Source organism: Cydia strobilella, chromosome 16 (assembly GCF_947568885.1).
Source record: "Cydia strobilella chromosome 16, ilCydStro3.1, whole genome shotgun sequence".
NCBI classification, from domain to species: domain Eukaryota; kingdom Metazoa; phylum Arthropoda; class Insecta; order Lepidoptera; family Tortricidae; genus Cydia; species Cydia strobilella.
In genome coordinates this window covers 8714276-8734400 of record NC_086056.1, presented here as the reverse complement: position 1 = coordinate 8734400, position 20125 = coordinate 8714276, and the positions used below count along the sequence as shown (strand labels likewise).

Genomic DNA, 20125 nt, shown 5'->3' with positions numbered 1-20125 from the left:
ACGTTAGGGGTAGCTGGGGTAGGGTTAGGGGATTGCCGTAAGAAGTAACCTAAAAAAATCAGTGCATTGAATATAATTTTCTCGTTCTTCGCTCGGGAGTAAAAAGTAAAAACTCCCTTCCAAAATGGACGGAGTATCAAAGTATAACACATTTATAGCAATGCACAAACCTCAATTGGTTTTGTCTGGCGTGCCTGAGCACTTTTGGCCCGTTCTTTGCAAGAAGTTATACGATCAGATATTTGACTCCGGGTCCACATTCCAATTAGTACAAATCGATTACGAGGACGCTGAGAAGAAAAGCTATGATCCGCTCTGGGCCGTTGTATCATTATGCGACATTGAACGTTCACATCCGGCTCATATTTACTTGATTGATCATGCCTGGACTTTTAAGGCAAACAATGTTCATAACTGTCTAAGAAACGTACCCGGACTTTTGGAAAGGATGTGTTTTCTTATGCAAATAAAGGGTAACTCAGATGAACAGAAGATTGAAAAAGTTTCAGAAAATGTCTGGAAATACGCTCACACATATGCTATTGGAGGGAATGAGTTCACGGTTGAGGAAAGGGTGCCTCTTTGGTATGTGTTAGACGAACTAGGATCTGGGATCACCCACTCGGACAACCCTAACTTTAGGGCTGTGCCATTTATATTTGTACCTGAGCAAATAACTTTCACTTTGCTCTTCCCTATTGAAAATGTGGAAGAAGGTGATTCTATTACAAGGAACCTTGTGGAGGGAGCATACTCTGATCACTTGCAGAGAGAGGCAATGCTGATTCCTTGGAAACATTATAACCACTTTCATGATGATTTTTCTCAGAAGGAGCCTGGGCAGAATTATTTTCTAGAAGGACATATTGTAGAGACTCTGCCTAATCTTGAATTATTAAAAAATATCCAGCATGGTGATAAATTGAAGGTATTTTCAGAATATACTTTTATAAATCAGTACTTGACAGACTCTGCATTTGAAATAGTTGACAATGAAGATGATGCTGATGTCCTGTGGTATACAACACATTTTAAAAGTTTCAAAGAATTAAGTGAATCATTTCCTTCAAAATTTGTTAATCAGTTTCCATTTGAATATGTTCTGACAGTTAAAGATCTTTTGGCTATTGTTTCAAGAAGAGCAGCCAAGAAAGATTCAGCATCTAAAGACAAGTTTGACACACAGCCTCCATGGTTGCCAACAACATTTAACATGAAGACAGAATTATCAAACTTGGTTGCATGCTATATGCAGAGAAAGATGGCAGAATTGGACAATCACTGGATTTGCAAACCATACAACCTTGCAAGAGGATTAGACACTTACATAACTGATAATTTAGATTTCCTGTGCCGTTTACCTTTGAGTGGACCAAAGATTGCTCAGAAATATTTAGAAAACCCAGTACTGTTTGAAAGACCTGAGATTGGTCAAGTAAAGTTTGATATCAGATATGTTGTACTGTTGAAATCTGTTAATCCTACAAGTGTCTACGTCTATAGCAACTTTTTCCTTAGATTTGCAAACAAGTCATTTGCTCTGAGCAACTTAGAGGATTATGAGCAACACTTTACTGTAATGAACTACAATGAGAATGCAACTTTGCACAGAATGCTCTGTGCAGAATTCAAGACTGCTTGGGCTAGTCAATATTGTGATTATAACTGGGATGAAGTTGAACAATCTATATTTAAGATGTTTGCAGAATTATTTGCTGCAGCAACTAGTAAAGAAGCACCTTGTGGTATTGCTGAGAGTCCCCAGTCTAGGGCTCTGTATGCAGCTGACATAATGCTAAGTTGGGAGACTATTGGCTCAGAAAAAGTCATACAACCCAAATTGTTGGAAATGAATTGGATGCCGGACTGTCGCCGCGCCTGCGAGTACTATCCAGATTTCTACAATGACATTTTCTCTGTTTTGTTCTTGAACAAAGAAGCAAGCACATGCATTAAAATAATGTAACACTTGAGGCCCATTTGCACTATACCACTAACCCGGGGTTAACCGGTTAAACCGTTAACCCAATGTCAAATTGTGTGGCCCTTAGTGCCCCTTGCACCATCCAACTAACCCGGGGTTAAGCGGTTAAACTGTTAACCCAGTGACAAATTGTACTGGTAACCATGGTAACTCCAGGTTTAAGCAGTTATCTCCGGGTTAGTAAATGGTGCAAGTGGCCCTTAGTAACTTAAGTTGTAATGGGCTCAAAGTATTTATTATCTGTATACAATTTGTTTTTATGTTTATAATAAAGTACTCATAAAGAACAAATCCGATTTCATTTCATAACGTTTTTTATTTAGGTAAAAGGTTCTGTAGAGCATCTCCAGATATTAAATTAGTATATGATTTATTTTATTAGTAATTATATATCACTATAAGATTGCTTCACTTTATACATAACATAAATAGTATAGCCAGCATTTTGCTATGTTACTTCAAAATTGTATTGCTTCTCTACTGTGTCAGTTTTTTTGAAGAATCCTGTGGTCCTCATCTTGAATGAACCCGAAGGGGTTTTCCTCGTCAACGTCTCTGTGGCTGAGCACTAGTAATACTATGACTACGGCAATTATTACGAACAGGAGGATCCAGTAGCGGCGATAAATGCCTCCGGCTCTTCGTACCCGCGATGATGGTAGAGTATTTCTGATAACAGAAATAGTAAATAGTATTAGTGTTATCATTTACAGCGCGTTCAAGATAAGTATGTACGTAATTAAGGAGTAGTTGCTACATGCAAAGCATGTGAAAGGTTTCTTCAATGTAATATGCTATGCAATGTAATACAAATTCACTTTGTTGTGTGTGTTTGCTGCGTAGTAGGTTTATGTCTAAACGTAACATTACGGTTGGCGATATATTAGAATCTAATACGTACTTCCACCACCGGCTGATCCAGGCGAAAGTCGATTTCTGTTTGTACTTGTTCTCGTCATGGTCGAACGTCGATGGTTTCGCATTATCCACGGCCTTAAATCCTTTTCTCGAAGCTTGACCACCTGTAATTAAATACGGGGATAGATAAAAAACTATAACAAATATTTTGCATGCATATTTCTTACTGCACTAAATCTCGAATTATTACACCATAGAGGTCTCTTCTAAGATCTTACTTTTGTTTTGATATTCTACATACAATAACAACTATATGGAGTTACAGTTACAATAATTATAGTACGAATTATCTCAAATGATTTTTTCGCCCAGACCCTAAGCTGTTACAAGGCATTGTTTCTTTTGTGCGCCGCGATGGCTACCTCATTTCTCATCAGTGAAAAGGATCACGCGTTTAAAAGGCAATTATAGCGTGTTGAGGGCTGAGGTAGCCACCGCGGTGCACAAACGAAACAATGTTTAACGGTGTAGGGTTTAGGCGAAATAATCATTTGTGATAATTCATACTCTAACCAATAATTATATTTAATCGTCGATAGCGTTGTAGGCTCTATGACTTGCAGACAGTCTTGACACACAGATATACCAACCCTTTGAAAGCCACGTCTATCGTGTGCGGCGCATCGTAGTGAACCTTGTCGTAATGCATTGTCGATATTGGGCTGTAGCCGCGCGGGTGAGGTGACGTCTTTGGTGGTCGAAGGGTTAATAAAACCGGAGAAGTGCGAGTCGGACTCGCTCACCGAGGGTTCCGTTACTTTTTAGTATTTGTTAGAACGGCAACAGAAATACATCATCTGTGAAAATTTCAACTGTCTAGCTATCATGGTTCATGAGATCTAGCCTGGTGACAGACAGACGGACAGTGGAGTTTTAGTAATAGGGTCCCGTTTTTACCCTTTGGGTACGGAACCCGAACAAAAGAAATGCATATGATAGCCTTTGTTCGCTGTCTATTCACACTGCAGGCAGTACTTTTTCAAAGTGAAAATACTTGTCCTTCGTTGCCTATTTACTTCTCGTTGATCGCCGCCGGTCAGACAGTTACCTTAGCAGAAATATTGTTTGCTGCGCTGTTTCAAATGCTCTAATTGTAATATCTCCATATAGTGATATTGTCCTCAAGCGTAATGGGAATACTTTGGCTTTTCACGTAGCAGCACAGAATAATGCCCACACTGACCGGCTAGCATGAGTTGCATTCTCGCGCGCGAGTCCATATTTGATGTCACGCTAGATGTATGGAGTTGCGCGAGAACAACTCATGCAAGCAGGTCTGGTGTAGGTTAGAACTGCCTAAATTGAAAAATAAAGGCTCACTGACCTTGTAAACTGTCGCTCCTCTTGACAGAAGTATGGTCATACATGTGTTCGTCAGGTATCTGTACTATGGAATGTTGGGCGCCATTGTTACGTGCAGACTCATCGTCGCTGGCTCCGACCGGCGTGCCGCGCTGGGAGTCTGCGCTGGCGTAGAACTCGGGCGACTGACTGCGTCGGACTGCGGCTTTTAGGTCTTGGTCCTCTGAAAGCTGTAAATAGTACTGATATACCTAGACTGCCATCTTAACCTCGTAAGACCCACCATATAAAGTTTTCGAATTTTTAGTTTGAACCTTGCTCTATAAGTAAATTGGAACGAATTAAACAATAGAAATGCTACTTTATTTGTTTCATGTTAGGTTAAAATTAGATTGCAACGAATATGTACATTTTAATGTACATTTAGACTCACGAGGATAATGTAATAAAACTTTTTAATAGGCCCACACAGTATTTCGGTCTGTGAAATCGTGCCTCGCCCGTGCCATTACGGCCGCACGTGACCTTGCCTCGGGCTAGGCACATCTTCACTGACAGACTGTTTGACTGAGCTGCTTCACACTGCAAATTTCTTTCTCGCTGGACCTTCAAAGCCTTCTGGTGTACTTACAGAATCCTGGATCTATTTAGACTTAGTAGGAATGAAAGACGGGGTCATTCATAAATTACTTCACATGTGTCAATTAGTGTGGTTGGACAGACCAAGGAGTGTGAACGCGACCAGACCAACGAGTGTGAATGTGAAAGGTGGTAACGTTGAAAGCGAATGCAGCCGACGCGCCCGAATGAGGGTACTACTTTGACACCCACCCGCTATCTTCGTGAACAAGATGCATGTAACTGCGTCAAAATATCTGGAGCTCGAGAACAATACAAAAGGTAATCACGGTCCATATCCCGGTCAATATAAGTCAAGTTACATAGTATCAGCCAATCCTTTCAAAATCCGGCTTACCAATGGTAGACCAAGCCCCGCTCGGGCCCAGTTGACTCCAGCCAGTTTTTCTCTCAGCACATCAGCTACCGGGGACACAAGATTCTGAGGTGGGAACACTGGAGTAGCACATGATGGACATTGGTAACCTGCTGGGGCCGTGGTTCGAGGGAGTGCCCGGTATCGGGCCTCGGTGCAAGCCCAGTGGAATACATCTGCACAAAATCCACTGTCATTAACAGGTATAGAAAGAGTGTTATAAATTAGAATTAGGCAGTGTTTTGGTTGGGGTATAGGAAAGGGGGCCCCGTTCTTGGTACAGAAAATTTCAGTGTCATTTCTTTTTTTAACATAACACCAACTTTTTATTACTTTATCATGTAACAAATATTAAAATAAGTGTCTTTTGTCATGTATAATTTTTCTCCAAGATCAACCATTATGGAGATAGGTGGGGTAGTAATCGACAATTTTTGAAGGCATTAGGAACTTAGTAGGTAAATTTAAGTAACAGAGGCAAGATAGGTGCGATGACGAAGCATTTTCTTTATAAGGAAAGAACTTAGTTTGTTTTTTGTTTTTGTTTCAGTCTAATCAGAAATAAGTAAGTCAAAAACAAGAAAGTCTAATCAAGCCATAAAATCAAACAATAAAATTTGAATTGTATTGTTTTTTTGTATTTCCTGCAAATTCACTTCTAACTATTGTTTACTGTTTAAGTTACTTTCTAATAATAAAAAATACTTACGGTAACAAGTGAGTCGGATACACTCTCCCTCACTTAAGCTATTTGTGCAAATTTCACAGATAGGATTGTAGTCACTGTCCTGTAGCCATTGCAGGTATGATTGAATTATACACTGAAATGGAAATTATTCTATAAATTAGTGAAGAAAACATGAATTTTATGTAAAGTTTCCGTTGGTTCTTTAATAATTTTGCGGTGAATAATAAGATAATGATTTCTAACACTACAGTTACTAAACTGATTTCGTTAAATAAGAAACGCTGCTGAACTGCATAAGTAGCAAATTATAATAACAAAATTACCTTCTATAGTAATCATTAAAAGAATATAGGTAGTAAATTACCTTAGGGTGATTCGTGACCATACAATATTCACAAACATTTACTCTATGTTCGAAACAAAACTGATTTGTAACTCGTCGCTTTGGACATTTGCAGAGACCCATGATTTACTTTGGCCTTTGATAAAGAGTATATTGATAATTTTCATAAGGTACAGCTGGTAATATTAAACACACACAAAAGTTATCTGTAAAATCCTTTTGAAGGGAAACAAAAAGCTGCACCTCAGCTGAAAGTAGCAGCCACGTAAAACAAATGTCAAAATAAGGTGCGTTCTATGTAAAAAAAATATAATAAATTGTATCTTGGCACAGACAACACTAGGACTTGGCTAAGATAGCGTCGTACCACAAATCCAAAACCGAACCCAATGGAAGTTACGGTTAAAAAAACGCCTTTAATACGTCAAAACGAATTGGCTTAAAGGACTCGCATCCAGGCCATAAAAGTTCAAAAACAAAAAAAAACGTCAAAACGAACTGTCAGTAGTGTCAGTTCTGTGTCTGTCAGCCGTCAGCCTGCTGATATGCAGGCTATGGCTTTTATTATATAAAATAAATAATATTGTGAAGTAAAACTGCAATCATGACTACTAGACTACTTAGTTTGGGAAATATTTTAAATAGGCCAATAAGCTTACTGTACAAACCAGCGCCTTTGTTAGTTAATAATGCCGCTGCTAACCTCAAAAGGAATCTTGGCACAACATCAGTTGCTTGTGTAAATTTCTTCAACAAATGTAAGTAAAACGGAGTTTTGTCTTAAATTGCTTTGTTTAGCAACTAGCATGAACGGAACTTACCAGGTTGTGATTTATGCTTACAGTACCTGCAGAGAAATTATGGAAGTCAGTAACTTCAGTAAGTAACCCTGGTGCCAAAAAGGGTCGTGGTAAGGGCACGGGGCGTATCAGGATTCGTGATCTCAACCGCGGTCAGATGATTGGTGTGGGCAAGATCAACATGTTGTGGCCTGGTCTGTCTGCCCCTGTCATTCGCGGCAGAGAGCTTCTGAAACAGCAACGCCTGCCAGATGACCCAGAAAGGTAAAGGAAAGGAAATCTTTAAAGTTAGCCTTGAATTGTCTAACAACTGAATGAATGCTTTGTGTTAAAATCCAATCACCATGTCATGGTTTTTCACATATTTTTTTTCAAAATGTTATTTTACCACATTAAAAATTGTTTCATATTCAGGATGGATAAACTCATTAAGCTTCGGGACTCTATGACTAAGTTCCGCCGCCTAAAGCTTAGCCCTATTGAGAGAGGTTGGTCCGGCACCCGCATGCCAGGCAGAAGTATTGGACCTCCGGACCCAATTGGAGAAGGTATGTTTTAACATCATTTTATCAGTCAATAATCTATACTTCATTCCAGATAAAAGATCATTATATCATATATTCTAAACCTGTAATAAATTGTAGACAGTGACAGAAATGACACCTGGCATCAAGCATTGTTGTCATTGTTGACCTCTGCCTCTTTAGGTGTTTTATGCGGTAACTTTCTCTATATATTGTAAACTACAATCATAGAATAAGTAATAATACCACTGTACAAATAGGAAACTTCCTACAAAACCAAAGTTTGACAGCAATTCAGGGACGAATCATCCTGTCCCTTTTTTATGTATGGTACTATCCTTTTCGGCTATTTAGAGTTGTCAACATTCAGGGTATTATCTTATCTGTTGTCATACACGCAAAAGTTGTGCCAAATGCTGAGCCGAACGAAGCCGAAAAAGCTAGAACGTATTAGTTTCCTACCCCTGCTACAATTAGAATATTGTATTATTTATAAATTATTATGTGTAAGTTGCATAAAATTATTAGTGAATAAATTTGGTGGAAATATTTTCATCTTCAGAAATTTTATAATATCAAAAGTAGTGGTAACTTATTTCCTTCAAAATGAAATCTGAGTAACTATGGACTGAATTATAGTGTCATTTACATATTATTATTGTACCACAATATTAGATATCATAGGAACGCTAGCATTTCGGAAGAAAAAGTTAATTACCACTACTTTTGATGAGGTTAGATAAATTCTAATCTAAAAAAAAAACAGTATAAGTCTGAAGCTAATAATTGAGAAGTGTTTGTTACTTTTGAATTATAAAAAAACATTTTTTGCTTTCTGTCTAATAACTATCTGGAACGGAGTATAAATGTATGTCTTAAGAGTACTATTAATAAACGTAAAACAAAATTTAAGAATTAAACTAACTTAGTCTTCAATTTTCACCTTTAATTTACTGAAAAAGATGAGAAGAGTATAGATGTTACACAATTACATACACATACGATTTATTTAAAAGATTGATTGATTCATTCTTGATATCAAAGCTGTATTTTTTTTAAGATTGCAAATTATTTTGAAATTACGGCTCTAATGTTATAATATTTATTCCAGATGAATTTGTTGGTTTTGACACCAAAGTGCTCCAGCTTCGCTCACTACTTATTATGAAAGGAAGTCTTGGCCGTACTAGGAACTACCAGGCAATGGTCTGTAAAACTTGTTAAATTTAAATCTTCTCGAGGCAGAGGTGTAGGGTTAGAGCAGGCGTAGCTTTATTTGGCGTTCATAAGCGCATTGTTATATGCCTACTTGAATAATAAACTATCTTTATCTTATCTTTATGGTGCCATTAAACTGGGTTAATGACCATTTTAACAATGCTATAATTTTAATTCTAATTTTTTTAATTGTATTTTAATTCTAATTTTCATTTTAATATTTTATATTTGTTATGTAAATTGTGATATATGGATTCCGAATTGTCCGAAATAAATGAATTTTATTTTATTTTTTTATTTCAGTTGCCAAATGCAAAGTATAAGGTTGTCAGGCACTGAACAACATAGTGTGACTGCACCATAATTCTAGTTTTTCTTTTAACTGATTGTATTATTAAAAACTCTTTATCATTTAGGTGGTAACTGGTAACAAACAAGGACTGGCTGGATTTGGTTTTGGACGATCAAAAGAGGCATCTGCCGCCATGAGGAAAGCCAGGAATCGAGCTGGACAGAAATTAATGCATTTTGAAATTTACAATGGACACACAAGTGAGATTTCATTGCAATAATATAACTATTTATTTATTTTTTTACGAACTTAATACATATTTTTTGTTTGATTTTTTAAATATTATTTGGTTCAGTATTTTAATGACAAATTAAATTAAATAACTGAAAAAAAAGCATGAAAAAACTTGTATATATTTTTCTATTTCAGTTTTCCACGATTTCTACACAGCATTTGGTAGGACAAAAATATTTGTACAGAAGAAAAATGAAGGCTACGGACTTAGTTGCCACAGAGCCATCAAGGAGATCTGTGAGGCTATTGGCATCAAAGACATCCGAGCAAAGGTTGAAGGCTCTAAAAACTTACAACACATTGTAAAGGCTTTCTTTATTGGACTACTTCAACAGGTTTGCTTTGGTTTTATTAGTTACCACTATTTTTTTATTAAAAAAAGGCAAGCATTTGACCGCAATCTCACCTGATGGTAAGTGCCGATGCAGTCTAGGGTGGATCATGCTTACCTAAAAAATGTCTATTCACTCTCGATTTAAAAAGATCCAAGTTATAGTGGACTGGGAATAGATTTGCAGGACATTATTAACTATACTTTGGCAATTCAGCTTTGTCATTAGAGAATTTCGCGCCTTTTTCTACTGACAAAGTTGGCTTGCCAGAGTACTAAATAGGAAAAAAGATTCAATTACCTCTCCAATATAGACAATGTTGCTGTCCAGAGTAAATACTCCGAAGGTGGAACCCCAGCCTTCTTTTTAGAGCCAAAATTCAGGGCTGCCAGTACATAAATTTTGATTATACGATCCAGTGCTTTCAACTATACGAAATTCGATTGCATTATACGAGTACACTAATTCTAAAAAAATGGGCTAATTTTAAATCAATATTTTTACAACTGACGCGTATTTAAGTAGGTATAGCCGGTCAAACAACTTTTGATAGAAAAAGGAGCGAAATTCAAATTTTCTATGGGACGATTACAGGGACAGAATATAGTTGCCGTTCCATTAAATTATTACGATTTTTGTTCATTCAATATAGTTGGTCAAACCAAATTGTCAGTAAATAAGAACAAAAAAAACTATACTCAGCCTTTTCTTTTGGGTGCAGCTAGTACTAGTGTAAGACAAAGATAGTATGATTCTCCCTGTCTATGTTTGAAATGAGACAGTCCTTTGACAAACTATAGCTGAGCTTGTCAAGACACTTTTACTATTATTGGGTCGTGTTTAAGCTCCAACTTCCCGCTTACCACCCAAAGCAAAACCAACCCTCCCCAAGTGTTTTATTAAGCGAAGCGGCGGGCCGAAGTCCCGATGCTGAGCTTCGAAACCCAGCGAAGGCCGAAGTCCCGATGCTAAGCTTCGAAACCCAGCGAAGGCCGAAGGCCGAGCTCCGCGTAGGACCGAAGGCCCGAAGCGTGCCTTACGATTTCCTAAGCACGCGAGGCCGAAGGCCGAGCTTCGGGAATGAAGTCCTCGCATGCGGATCTTTCCTTTCTACCAAAAGTACAACTTCATTACTTTTTCCCTTTGGAGCCACGCTACGCCACGATTCCCGTACTATTCCTTTGAAGTTTCAAAAAAACCGACAACTTCCTGATTGCCCGCCACGGCTGACAACTGACGGCCAGTCGTCCGCCATTGTATACCATTGCCCCCTGTATATGGCATGGCCCATCCTTCACCACTATGTACTGGGGCCTTAACAGTATTGGCACCCTGATTGTCAGTAGTTTGACATCCTTGTATTTTTTCGTATCCAATTATACCGATTGACCACCTATACGTGATAGATACGAAAACAATTTGATTATACGGATTTCGTATCCAATTATACGATCTGGCAGCCCTGAGCCAAATATAAATATACAAAAAATGAGTACAGTAAATAATAAGGCCGTAACACACCATCGCACCGCACCGCGACCTTGGAGCAGTTCTAGGAATAGGTAGTACTGGCGTGGGCTTCCGCACTATCGCAGCGATGCGGTGCAGATGCAGAGGTGAGAGACCCTAAGCTGTTACAAGGCATTGTTTCTTTTGTGCGCCGCGATGGCTACCTCATTTCTCATCAGTGAAAAGGATCACGCGTTTAAAAGGCAATTATAGCGTGTTGAGGGCTGAGGTAGCCACCGCGGTGCACAAACGAAACAATGTTTAACGGTGTAGGGTTTAGGCGAAATAATCATTTGTGATAATTCATACTCTAACCAATAATTATATTTAATCGTCGATAGCGTTGTAGGCTCTATGACTTGCAGACAGTCTTGACACACAGATATACCAACCCTTTGAAAGCCACGTCTATCGTGTGCGGCGCATCGTAGTGAACCTTGTCGTAATGCATTGTCGATATTGGGCTGTAGCCGCGCGGGTGAGGTGACGTCTTTGGTGGTCGAAGGGTTAATAAAACCGGAGAAGTGCGAGTCGGACTCGCTCACCGAGGGTTCCGTTACTTTTTAGTATTTGTTAGAACGGCAACAGAAATACATCATCTGTGAAAATTTCAACTGTCTAGCTATCATGGTTCATGAGATCTAGCCTGGTGACAGACAGACGGACAGTGGAGTTTTAGTAATAGGGTCCCGTTTTTACCCTTTGGGTACGGAACCCGAACAAAAGAAATGCATATGATAGCCTTTGTTCGCTGTCTATTCACACTGCAGGCAGTACTTTTTCAAAGTGAAAATACTTGTCCTTCGTTGCCTATTTACTTCTCGTTGATCGCCGCCGGTCAGACAGTTACCTTAGCAGAAATATTGTTTGCTGCGCTGTTTCAAATGCTCTAATTGTAATATCTCCATATAGTGATATTGTCCTCAAGCGTAATGGGAATACTTTGGCTTTTCACGTAGCAGCACAGAATAATGCCCACACTGACCGGCTAGCATGAGTTGCATTCTCGCGCGCGAGTCCATATTTGATGTCACGCTAGATGTATGGAGTTGCGCGAGAACAACTCATGCAAGCAGGTCTGGTGTAGGTTAGAACTGCCTAAATTGAAAAATAAAGGCTCACTGACCTTGTAAACTGTCGCTCCTCTTGACAGAAGTATGGTCATACATGTGTTCGTCAGGTATCTGTACTATGGAATGTTGGGCGCCATTGTTACGTGCAGACTCATCGTCGCTGGCTCCGACCGGCGTGCCGCGCTGGGAGTCTGCGCTGGCGTAGAACTCGGGCGACTGACTGCGTCGGACTGCGGCTTTTAGGTCTTGGTCCTCTGAAAGCTGTAAATAGTACTGATATACCTAGACTGCCATCTTAACCTCGTAAGACCCACCATATAAAGTTTTCGAATTTTTAGTTTGAACCTTGCTCTATAAGTAAATTGGAACGAATTAAACAATAGAAATGCTACTTTATTTGTTTCATGTTAGGTTAAAATTAGATTGCAACGAATATGTACATTTTAATGTACATTTAGACTCACGAGGATAATGTAATAAAACTTTTTAATAGGCCCACACAGTATTTCGGTCTGTGAAATCGTGCCTCGCCCGTGCCATTACGGCCGCACGTGACCTTGCCTCGGGCTAGGCACATCTTCACTGACAGACTGTTTGACTGAGCTGCTTCACACTGCAAATTTCTTTCTCGCTGGACCTTCAAAGCCTTCTGGTGTACTTACAGAATCCTGGATCTATTTAGACTTAGTAGGAATGAAAGACGGGGTCATTCATAAATTACTTCACATGTGTCAATTAGTGTGGTTGGACAGACCAAGGAGTGTGAACGCGACCAGACCAACGAGTGTGAATGTGAAAGGTGGTAACGTTGAAAGCGAATGCAGCCGACGCGCCCGAATGAGGGTACTACTTTGACACCCACCCGCTATCTTCGTGAACAAGATGCATGTAACTGCGTCAAAATATCTGGAGCTCGAGAACAATACAAAAGGTAATCACGGTCCATATCCCGGTCAATATAAGTCAAGTTACATAGTATCAGCCAATCCTTTCAAAATCCGGCTTACCAATGGTAGACCAAGCCCCGCTCGGGCCCAGTTGACTCCAGCCAGTTTTTCTCTCAGCACATCAGCTACCGGGGACACAAGATTCTGAGGTGGGAACACTGGAGTAGCACATGATGGACATTGGTAACCTGCTGGGGCCGTGGTTCGAGGGAGTGCCCGGTATCGGGCCTCGGTGCAAGCCCAGTGGAATACATCTGCACAAAATCCACTGTCATTAACAGGTATAGAAAGAGTGTTATAAATTAGAATTAGGCAGTGTTTTGGTTGGGGTATAGGAAAGGGGGCCCCGTTCTTGGTACAGAAAATTTCAGTGTCATTTCTTTTTTTAACATAACACCAACTTTTTATTACTTTATCATGTAACAAATATTAAAATAAGTGTCTTTTGTCATGTATAATTTTTCTCCAAGATCAACCATTATGGAGATAGGTGGGGTAGTAATCGACAATTTTTGAAGGCATTAGGAACTTAGTAGGTAAATTTAAGTAACAGAGGCAAGATAGGTGCGATGACGAAGCATTTTCTTTATAAGGAAAGAACTTAGTTTGTTTTTTGTTTTTGTTTCAGTCTAATCAGAAATAAGTAAGTCAAAAACAAGAAAGTCTAATCAAGCCATAAAATCAAACAATAAAATTTGAATTGTATTGTTTTTTTGTATTTCCTGCAAATTCACTTCTAACTATTGTTTACTGTTTAAGTTACTTTCTAATAATAAAAAATACTTACGGTAACAAGTGAGTCGGATACACTCTCCCTCACTTAAGCTATTTGTGCAAATTTCACAGATAGGATTGTAGTCACTGTCCTGTAGCCATTGCAGGTATGATTGAATTATACACTGAAATGGAAATTATTCTATAAATTAGTGAAGAAAACATGAATTTTATGTAAAGTTTCCGTTGGTTCTTTAATAATTTTGCGGTGAATAATAAGATAATGATTTCTAACACTACAGTTACTAAACTGATTTCGTTAAATAAGAAACGCTGCTGAACTGCATAAGTAGCAAATTATAATAACAAAATTACCTTCTATAGTAATCATTAAAAGAATATAGGTAGTAAATTACCTTAGGGTGATTCGTGACCATACAATATTCACAAACATTTACTCTATGTTCGAAACAAAACTGATTTGTAACTCGTCGCTTTGGACATTTGCAGAGACCCATGATTTACTTTGGCCTTTGATAAAGAGTATATTGATAATTTTCATAAGGTACAGCTGGTAATATTAAACACACACAAAAGTTATCTGTAAAATCCTTTTGAAGGGAAACAAAAAGCTGCACCTCAGCTGAAAGTAGCAGCCACGTAAAACAAATGTCAAAATAAGGTGCGTTCTATGTAAAAAAAATATAATAAATTGTATCTTGGCACAGACAACACTAGGACTTGGCTAAGATAGCGTCGTACCACAAATCCAAAACCGAACCCAATGGAAGTTACGGTTAAAAAAACGCCTTTAATACGTCAAAACGAATTGGCTTAAAGGACTCGCATCCAGGCCATAAAAGTTCAAAAACAAAAAAAAACGTCAAAACGAACTGTCAGTAGTGTCAGTTCTGTGTCTGTCAGCCGTCAGCCTGCTGATATGCAGGCTATGGCTTTTATTATATAAAATAAATAATATTGTGAAGTAAAACTGCAATCATGACTACTAGACTACTTAGTTTGGGAAATATTTTAAATAGGCCAATAAGCTTACTGTACAAACCAGCGCCTTTGTTAGTTAATAATGCCGCTGCTAACCTCAAAAGGAATCTTGGCACAACATCAGTTGCTTGTGTAAATTTCTTCAACAAATGTAAGTAAAACGGAGTTTTGTCTTAAATTGCTTTGTTTAGCAACTAGCATGAACGGAACTTACCAGGTTGTGATTTATGCTTACAGTACCTGCAGAGAAATTATGGAAGTCAGTAACTTCAGTAAGTAACCCTGGTGCCAAAAAGGGTCGTGGTAAGGGCACGGGGCGTATCAGGATTCGTGATCTCAACCGCGGTCAGATGATTGGTGTGGGCAAGATCAACATGTTGTGGCCTGGTCTGTCTGCCCCTGTCATTCGCGGCAGAGAGCTTCTGAAACAGCAACGCCTGCCAGATGACCCAGAAAGGTAAAGGAAAGGAAATCTTTAAAGTTAGCCTTGAATTGTCTAACAACTGAATGAATGCTTTGTGTTAAAATCCAATCACCATGTCATGGTTTTTCACATATTTTTTTTCAAAATGTTATTTTACCACATTAAAAATTGTTTCATATTCAGGATGGATAAACTCATTAAGCTTCGGGACTCTATGACTAAGTTCCGCCGCCTAAAGCTTAGCCCTATTGAGAGAGGTTGGTCCGGCACCCGCATGCCAGGCAGAAGTATTGGACCTCCGGACCCAATTGGAGAAGGTATGTTTTAACATCATTTTATCAGTCAATAATCTATACTTCATTCCAGATAAAAGATCATTATATCATATATTCTAAACCTGTAATAAATTGTAGACAGTGACAGAAATGACACCTGGCATCAAGCATTGTTGTCATTGTTGACCTCTGCCTCTTTAGGTGTTTTATGCGGTAACTTTCTCTATATATTGTAAACTACAATCATAGAATAAGTAATAATACCACTGTACAAATAGGAAACTTCCTACAAAACCAAAGTTTGACAGCAATTCAGGGACGAATCATCCTGTCCCTTTTTTATGTATGGTACTATCCTTTTCGGCTATTTAGAGTTGTCAACATTCAGGGTATTATCTTATCTGTTGTCATACACGCAAAAGTTGTGCCAAATGCTGAGCCGAACGAAGCCGAAAAAGCTAGAACGTATTAGTTTCCTACCCCTGCTACAATTAGAATATTGTATTATTTATAAATTATTATGTGTAAGTTGCATAAAATTATTAGTGAATAAATTTGGTGGAAATATTTTCATCTTCAGAAATTTTATAATATCAAAAGTAGTGGTAACTTATTTCCTTCAAAATGAAATCTGAGTAACTATGGACTGAATTATAGTGTCATTTACATATTATTATTGTACCACAATATTAGATATCATAGGAACGCTAGCATTTCGGAAGAAAAAGTTAATTACCACTACTTTTGATGAGGTTAGATAAATTCTAATCTAAAAAAAAAACAGTATAAGTCTGAAGCTAATAATTGAGAAGTGTTTGTTACTTTTGAATTATAAAAAAACATTTTTTGCTTTCTGTCTAATAACTATCTGGAACGGAGTATAAATGTATGTCTTAAGAGTACTATTAATAAACGTAAAACAAAATTTAAGAATTAAACTAACTTAGTCTTCAATTTTCACCTTTAATTTACTGAAAAAGATGAGAAGAGTATAGATGTTACACAATTACATACACATACGATTTATTTAAAAGATTGATTGATTCATTCTTGATATCAAAGCTGTATTTTTTTTAAGATTGCAAATTATTTTGAAATTACGGCTCTAATGTTATAATATTTATTCCAGATGAATTTGTTGGTTTTGACACCAAAGTGCTCCAGCTTCGCTCACTACTTATTATGAAAGGAAGTCTTGGCCGTACTAGGAACTACCAGGCAATGGTCTGTAAAACTTGTTAAATTTAAATCTTCTCGAGGCAGAGGTGTAGGGTTAGAGCAGGCGTAGCTTTATTTGGCGTTCATAAGCGCATTGTTATATGCCTACTTGAATAATAAACTATCTTTATCTTATCTTTATGGTGCCATTAAACTGGGTTAATGACCATTTTAACAATGCTATAATTTTAATTCTAATTTTTTTAATTGTATTTTAATTCTAATTTTCATTTTAATATTTTATATTTGTTATGTAAATTGTGATATATGGATTCCGAATTGTCCGAAATAAATGAATTTTATTTTATTTTTTTATTTCAGTTGCCAAATGCAAAGTATAAGGTTGTCAGGCACTGAACAACATAGTGTGACTGCACCATAATTCTAGTTTTTCTTTTAACTGATTGTATTATTAAAAACTCTTTATCATTTAGGTGGTAACTGGTAACAAACAAGGACTGGCTGGATTTGGTTTTGGACGATCAAAAGAGGCATCTGCCGCCATGAGGAAAGCCAGGAATCGAGCTGGACAGAAATTAATGCATTTTGAAATTTACAATGGACACACAAGTGAGATTTCATTGCAATAATATAACTATTTATTTATTTTTTTACGAACTTAATACATATTTTTTGTTTGATTTTTTAAATATTATTTGGTTCAGTATTTTAATGACAAATTAAATTAAATAACTGAAAAAAAAGCATGAAAAAACTTGTATATATTTTTCTATTTCAGTTTTCCACGATTTCTACACAGCATTTGGTAGGACAAAAATATTTGTACAGAAGAAAAATGAAGGCTACGGACTTAGTTGCCACAGAGCCATCAAGGAGATCTGTGAGGCTATTGGCATCAAAGACATCCGAGCAAAGGTTGAAGGCTCTAAAAACTTACAACACATTGTAAAGGCTTTCTTTATTGGACTACTTCAACAGGTTTGCTTTGGTTTTATTAGTTACCACTATTTTTTTATTAAAAAAAGGCAAGCATTTGACCGCAATCTCACCTGATGGTAAGTGCCGATGCAGTCTAGGGTGGATCATGCTTACCTAAAAAATGTCTATTCACTCTCGATTTAAAAAGATCCAAGTTATAGTGGACTGGGAATAGATTTGCAGGACATTATTAACTATACTTTGGCAATTCAGCTTTGTCATTAGAGAATTTCGCGCCTTTTTCTACTGACAAAGTTGGCTTGCCAGAGTACTAAATAGGAAAAAAGATTCAATTACCTCTCCAATATAGACAATGTTGCTGTCCAGAGTAAATACTCCGAAGGTGGAACCCCAGCCTTCTTTTTAGAGCCAAAATTCAGGGCTGCCAGTACATAAATTTTGATTATACGATCCAGTGCTTTCAACTATACGAAATTCGATTGCATTATACGAGTACACTAATTCTAAAAAAATGGGCTAATTTTAAATCAATATTTTTACAACTGACGCGTATTTAAGTAGGTATAGCCGGTCAAACAACTTTTGATAGAAAAAGGAGCGAAATTCAAATTTTCTATGGGACGATTACAGGGACAGAATATAGTTGCCGTTCCATTAAATTATTACGATTTTTGTTCATTCAATATAGTTGGTCAAACCAAATTGTCAGTAAATAAGAACAAAAAAAACTATACTCAGCCTTTTCTTTTGGGTGCAGCTAGTACTAGTGTAAGACAAAGATAGTATGATTCTCCCTGTCTATGTTTGAAATGAGACAGTCCTTTGACAAACTATAGCTGAGCTTGTCAAGACACTTTTACTATTATTGGGTCGTGTTTAAGCTCCAACTTCCCGCTTACCACCCAAAGCAAAACCAACCCTCCCCAAGTGTTTTATTAAGCGAAGCGGCGGGCCGAAGTCCCGATGCTGAGCTTCGAAACCCAGCGAAGGCCGAAGTCCCGATGCTAAGCTTCGAAACCCAGCGAAGGCCGAAGGCCGAGCTCCGCGTAGGACCGAAGGCCCGAAGCGTGCCTTACGATTTCCTAAGCACGCGAGGCCGAAGGCCGAGCTTCGGGAATGAAGTCCTCGCATGCGGATCTTTCCTTTCTACCAAAAGTACAACTTCATTACTTTTTCCCTTTGGAGCCACGCTACGCCACGATTCCCGTACTATTCCTTTGAAGTTTCAAAAAAACCGACAACTTCCTGATTGCCCGCCACGGCTGACAACTGACGGCCAGTCGTCCGCCATTGTATACCATTGCCCCCTGTATATGGCATGGCCCATCCTTCACCACTATGTACTGGGGCCTTAACAGTATTGGCACCCTGATTGTCAGTAGTTTGACATCCTTGTATTTTTTCGTATCCAATTATACCGATTGACCACCTATACGTGATAGATACGAAAACAATTTGATTATACGGATTTCGTATCCAATTATACGATCTGGCAGCCCTGAGCCAAATATAAATATACAAAAAATGAGTACAGTAAATAATAAGGCCGTAACACACCATCGCACCGCACCGCGACCTTGGAGCAGTTCTAGGAATAGGTAGTACTGGCGTGGGCTTCCGCACTATCGCAGCGATGCGGTGCAGATGCAGAGGTGCGATCCTACCTTACAGACTGTCGCACACGTGCGCCAGTGTTGACAAGTGTCCCATATTTCCATGAAAAACATGGAAACATGGTGTGTTACGGCTTATAACAATGTAACCAAAAATTAAATTGATTACTTCAACTGCTAAGTTCAAAACTATCATATCAACAAAATACACTTCATTTTCAGAGGACACATCAACAGCTGGCAGAGGAAAAGAAACTTCACCTAGTTGAGTATCGCCAAGAAAATGAATACTACCCTAGAGTGATAGCAAGTCCTAGTGAAGTGAGGACCAAAGAGGAAATACGTAAAGACGAAACCTTAGACTTCATCCAGTATGTCATGAATGACAAACTTATATTGAGGAAAAAGAAATTCCCTCGGTTTTACCAGACCATGCCTCACTACCAAATTTTCCTCAAGAAATATGAGAAGTTCAGGAATCATGAGAAGATCAGGAAAAACTTGAAGGTAGAATATGGAGAGGTAAAGAGTTTCCTCACTGACAAGTATCCGGAAGAAAAGACTGAGGAAGCAAATTAGTTTTAGGCCGTAATGTAATTTAGTGTTCAATAAATGTTTATAGTTCATTGTTCTCTTATTTATTCACATATATCTTGCTATGATAACAGTAGCGAACGTTGACTGTAAATTCTTATCCAAGTATCGCCTAAAATACGACTAACGCCTAATCTAATTCAATTTCAGGACAATATGTGCCCAAA

At 38.1% G+C, this 20125-nt stretch overlaps 5 protein-coding genes across 5 annotated transcripts; 3 read left to right on the top strand and 2 right to left on the bottom strand.

Moving 5' to 3' along the window:
- The first annotated feature begins 33 nt into the window (after window positions 1-33).
- Window positions 34-2266, top strand: LOC134748432 (tubulin--tyrosine ligase-like protein 12). Its single transcript, XM_063683216.1, has one exon. The coding sequence runs from the start codon at window positions 125-127 to the stop codon at window positions 1964-1966; it is 1842 nt and encodes a 613-aa protein (XP_063539286.1). The 5' UTR covers window positions 34-124; the 3' UTR covers window positions 1967-2266.
- Window positions 2267-2280: 14 nt separating this feature from the next.
- On the bottom strand, window positions 2281-6489 carry LOC134748433 (zinc finger protein-like 1 homolog). The gene is made up of 6 exons (XM_063683217.1): window positions 6251-6489; window positions 5908-6019; window positions 5181-5374; window positions 4227-4434; window positions 2886-3006; window positions 2281-2653 (listed from the first exon to the last, which is right to left on the bottom strand). The coding sequence occupies exons 1-6, from the start codon at window positions 6350-6352 to the stop codon at window positions 2470-2472; spliced, it is 921 nt and encodes a 306-aa protein (XP_063539287.1). The 5' UTR covers window positions 6353-6489; the 3' UTR covers window positions 2281-2469.
- A 255-nt stretch (window positions 6490-6744) lies between these two features.
- LOC134748526 (small ribosomal subunit protein uS5m-like) lies at window positions 6745-10024 on the top strand. The gene is made up of 7 exons (XM_063683318.1): window positions 6745-6987; window positions 7074-7293; window positions 7444-7577; window positions 8665-8759; window positions 9188-9323; window positions 9493-9711; window positions 10020-10024. Exons 1-7 carry the CDS (start codon window positions 6834-6836, stop codon window positions 10022-10024), a joined length of 963 nt encoding a protein of 320 aa, XP_063539388.1. The 5' UTR covers window positions 6745-6833.
- Window positions 10025-12300: 2276 nt separating this feature from the next.
- Window positions 12301-14589, bottom strand: LOC134748570 (zinc finger protein-like 1). Its single transcript, XM_063683361.1, has 4 exons — window positions 14349-14589; window positions 14006-14117; window positions 13279-13472; window positions 12301-12532 (listed from the first exon to the last, which is right to left on the bottom strand). The coding sequence occupies exons 1-4, from the start codon at window positions 14448-14450 to the stop codon at window positions 12317-12319; spliced, it is 624 nt and encodes a 207-aa protein (XP_063539431.1). The 5' UTR covers window positions 14451-14589; the 3' UTR covers window positions 12301-12316.
- A 253-nt stretch (window positions 14590-14842) lies between these two features.
- Window positions 14843-19988, top strand: LOC134748654 (small ribosomal subunit protein uS5m-like). The gene is made up of 7 exons (XM_063683449.1): window positions 14843-15085; window positions 15172-15391; window positions 15542-15675; window positions 16763-16857; window positions 17286-17421; window positions 17591-17790; window positions 19587-19988. The coding sequence occupies exons 1-7, from the start codon at window positions 14932-14934 to the stop codon at window positions 19941-19943; spliced, it is 1296 nt and encodes a 431-aa protein (XP_063539519.1). The 5' UTR covers window positions 14843-14931; the 3' UTR covers window positions 19944-19988.
- Window positions 19989-20125: the final 137 nt, after the last annotated feature.

Excerpts from the sequence above, each read along its gene's own strand:
- LOC134748432 (XM_063683216.1), top strand. The coding sequence starts at position 125 with ATGGACGGAGTATCAAAGTATAACACATTTATAGCAATGCACAAACCT.
- LOC134748433 (XM_063683217.1), bottom strand. The coding sequence starts at position 6,352 with ATGGGTCTCTGCAAATGTCCAAAGCGACGAGTTACAAATCAGTTTTGT. Across the intron at positions 5,375-5,907 it reads TATCCGACTCACTTGTTACC|ATGTATTCCACTGGGCTTGC; the intron begins GTAAGTATTTTT and ends GATTTTGTGCAG. Across the intron at positions 4,435-5,180 it reads CGGGGCTTGGTCTACCATTG|CTTTCAGAGGACCAAGACCT; the intron begins GTAAGCCGGATT and ends TACTATTTACAG.
- LOC134748526 (XM_063683318.1), top strand. The coding sequence starts at position 6,834 with ATGACTACTAGACTACTTAGTTTGGGAAATATTTTAAATAGGCCAATA. Across the intron at positions 6,988-7,073 it reads TGTAAATTTCTTCAACAAAT|TACCTGCAGAGAAATTATGG; the intron begins GTAAGTAAAACG and ends TTATGCTTACAG. Across the intron at positions 7,578-8,664 it reads TCCGGACCCAATTGGAGAAG|ATGAATTTGTTGGTTTTGAC; the intron begins GTATGTTTTAAC and ends TATTTATTCCAG.
- LOC134748570 (XM_063683361.1), bottom strand. The coding sequence starts at position 14,450 with ATGGGTCTCTGCAAATGTCCAAAGCGACGAGTTACAAATCAGTTTTGT. Across the intron at positions 13,473-14,005 it reads TATCCGACTCACTTGTTACC|ATGTATTCCACTGGGCTTGC; the intron begins GTAAGTATTTTT and ends GATTTTGTGCAG. Across the intron at positions 12,533-13,278 it reads CGGGGCTTGGTCTACCATTG|CTTTCAGAGGACCAAGACCT; the intron begins GTAAGCCGGATT and ends TACTATTTACAG.
- LOC134748654 (XM_063683449.1), top strand. The coding sequence starts at position 14,932 with ATGACTACTAGACTACTTAGTTTGGGAAATATTTTAAATAGGCCAATA. Across the intron at positions 15,676-16,762 it reads TCCGGACCCAATTGGAGAAG|ATGAATTTGTTGGTTTTGAC; the intron begins GTATGTTTTAAC and ends TATTTATTCCAG. Across the intron at positions 16,858-17,285 it reads CTAGGAACTACCAGGCAATG|GTGGTAACTGGTAACAAACA; the intron begins GTCTGTAAAACT and ends TTTATCATTTAG.